This window comes from Mus pahari, chromosome 20 (genome assembly GCF_900095145.1).
Source record: "Mus pahari chromosome 20, PAHARI_EIJ_v1.1, whole genome shotgun sequence".
In the NCBI taxonomy this organism is placed as follows: Eukaryota; Metazoa; Chordata; class Mammalia; order Rodentia; family Muridae; genus Mus; species Mus pahari.
The window spans coordinates 9,293,914-9,296,042 of NC_034609.1; the positions used below are offsets into that span (position 1 = coordinate 9,293,914).

The 2,129-nt window shown below is 55.2% G+C and overlaps 1 protein-coding gene across 2 annotated transcripts in view; it reads right to left on the minus strand.

Moving 5' to 3' along the window:
• Nucleotides 1-288: 288 nt before the first annotated feature.
• Nucleotides 289-2,129, minus strand: part of Dand5 (DAN domain BMP antagonist family member 5) — a 16,683-nt gene continuing 14,842 nt past the window's right edge. For both annotated transcript variants that reach the window (XR_003842628.1, XM_021220482.2), the window contains exon 2: nt 289-1,409. Coding sequence is in view for 1 of the 2 variants with exons in the window: in XM_021220482.2 (XP_021076141.1) it covers nt 1,164-1,409 (246 nt within the window). In the remaining variant the exon portion in view is untranslated. The remainder of the gene's footprint in view (nt 1,410-2,129) is intronic.

Consider the following 2,129-nt stretch of genomic DNA (forward strand, 5'->3'; position numbering starts at 1 on the left):
GGGGGGCCCTCCTGTTCCCCCTCACCTGGATCCTTCCTTCCTGAAGCAGGAAGAGGGCCAGGGAGGGGGGGGGCGCTTGACCAGCTCCCTCTACCCGGCACTGGGGGGGGGGGCATTTGAAGCGACGCTGCCACATGTCTCTGAGTCTCTGCCAGACGGGCCCATCTGCCAGAGCCCTGTTTCCAGCCGCCCAGAGCTAGGCTGCCTGGCTGCCACACACCCTGCCCCCCAGCTGAAGAGGGAGCCCCCCACCCAGGAAGCCCTAGTCAGAAAGAAGCACGCACAGCTGGACTTGGCCAACCTTTATGGTTCCCACGGAATGCCAGGCTGGGCATGAGGCTGCTGCGGGGACTCGGGTGGGGCAATAAGGGAAACCCCAGCTACTGTCGATGAGAGGCAGCTGCGCACATGCGGGGTCGCCTCTGGTCGGGGCCAGGTTTTCCCAGCAGCTGCTTCCCGCTTGCCTGCCATAGTTTGTTGTTGTTGCTGCTGCTGCTGTTATTCTGGTGTCCCTAGAACAGGGTCATCTTTGCTGAGTGTCCGGGTTTGGGTAGTGCTGTCATAGCAGTTGGGAGTGTCTGTCTTGGACACTTGGGACGCGGTGCCACCTAGTGGCTAAAAGCGGAACCCCAAGTTGGGGGAGGAGGGGCTCAGCAGGGAGCTGTGCTGCGCGTGCGTGCGTCAGGGCTGTATCTGAAGCCCTCTCCCTATTCCCCCTCTCCAAAAGTGACAGTGCCTAAATAGCTTCGGTTTCCTCATCTGTAAAATGACCCGTGGTGAAATTCTACCTTGCGGGACTGCTGAGGATTCCTGAGGAGGACATGAGTAGTGATTGTGGCATTGAATGTTCCCTCTCACACAGGGCTAATCATACACTATAGCTAATTTTCACCTTTTTTGCCTCCACATATCACATAAGAATAGAACCCAGGGCTTCATGCATGCTAGGCAAGCCCTCTCCCGCTGAGTTATACCCTAGCCCCACATTCTACAACTATTAGTGGTCTAAACCCATGACTGGGGGACCATGTCTAGTATTCTGGCCCTGTCCAATTCTGCGCTCTTGACCTGATGCACGTCATTCAGGTCACGTCTTTCTACTGCGTCTCCTGCTTCTTTCCAAGGTTCATTCGTGTCCTGCGCATTCCTCTAGGATGCTCAGCTCACAGCTTCGGGCGGCACTGACACTTCTGGACCAAAGCGGTGGAAATCCGCACCCGCCGAGGGGAGGCTAATTGGCCAGCTCCACACCACAGCGCCACCGATGTCCAGCGCTTTCGAGCCGGCACACAGCTGTTACAGAGGACTACAGGGGTGGGATCCGAGCTGGGAATGTAGAAGGAGGAACAGCGGCCAAAACAGAGGTGATTAAGGACCCGGGCACCTGTGCAACCAGGCCTGGAGATCACCTGCAAACAGAGACAGGGACAGTCAGCACTGTGGAGTCTAGGACTAGAAAAACAAGAATGGTTACCATTCACTTCTACGGCGGACAGAAAGATGTCAATGCTGAAGGCTGGAGGCTGAAGGCCTGGGTTTCAATCCTCCTAGTTGTGTGGCCTGCAGCAACCTACTCGACCTTTCCACACTCTTGCTTGCATAAAATTTTCCAAATCCAAGGTTGGTGAGAGTCATAAAATGATGTGGTGCAAGCATGAAGACCCCCAGGGCTCACATAAAATGGGACACGCGCGCGCCTGTGATCTCAACCCTGGGAAGGTGACAACAGCAGGCTCCCCGGGGCTCGCTGGCCAACCCAGCCTAGCTGAATTGGTGGGCTCCTGGTTCAGGGTTCAGTGAGCGCCTGGGTTCAATTCCCAGTGCCTGTATGGAAACTCACAACTTCTCCATTTCAGAGGATTTGACACCTCCTTTTGGGCACCAAGCAAATGTATAGGACACACATACATGCATACAAAACATCCATAGAATTAATTTTATTTACTTGTTTGTTTATTATTTCAAGACAGGGTTTCTCTGTGTAGCCCTGGCTGTACTGGAACTCACTCTGTAGACCAGACAGACTTCAACTCAAGAGATCTGCCTGCCTCTGCCTCTGCCTCTGCCTCTGCCTCTGCCTCTGCCTCTGCCTCTGCCTCTGCCTCTGCCTCTGCCTCTGCCTCTGCCTC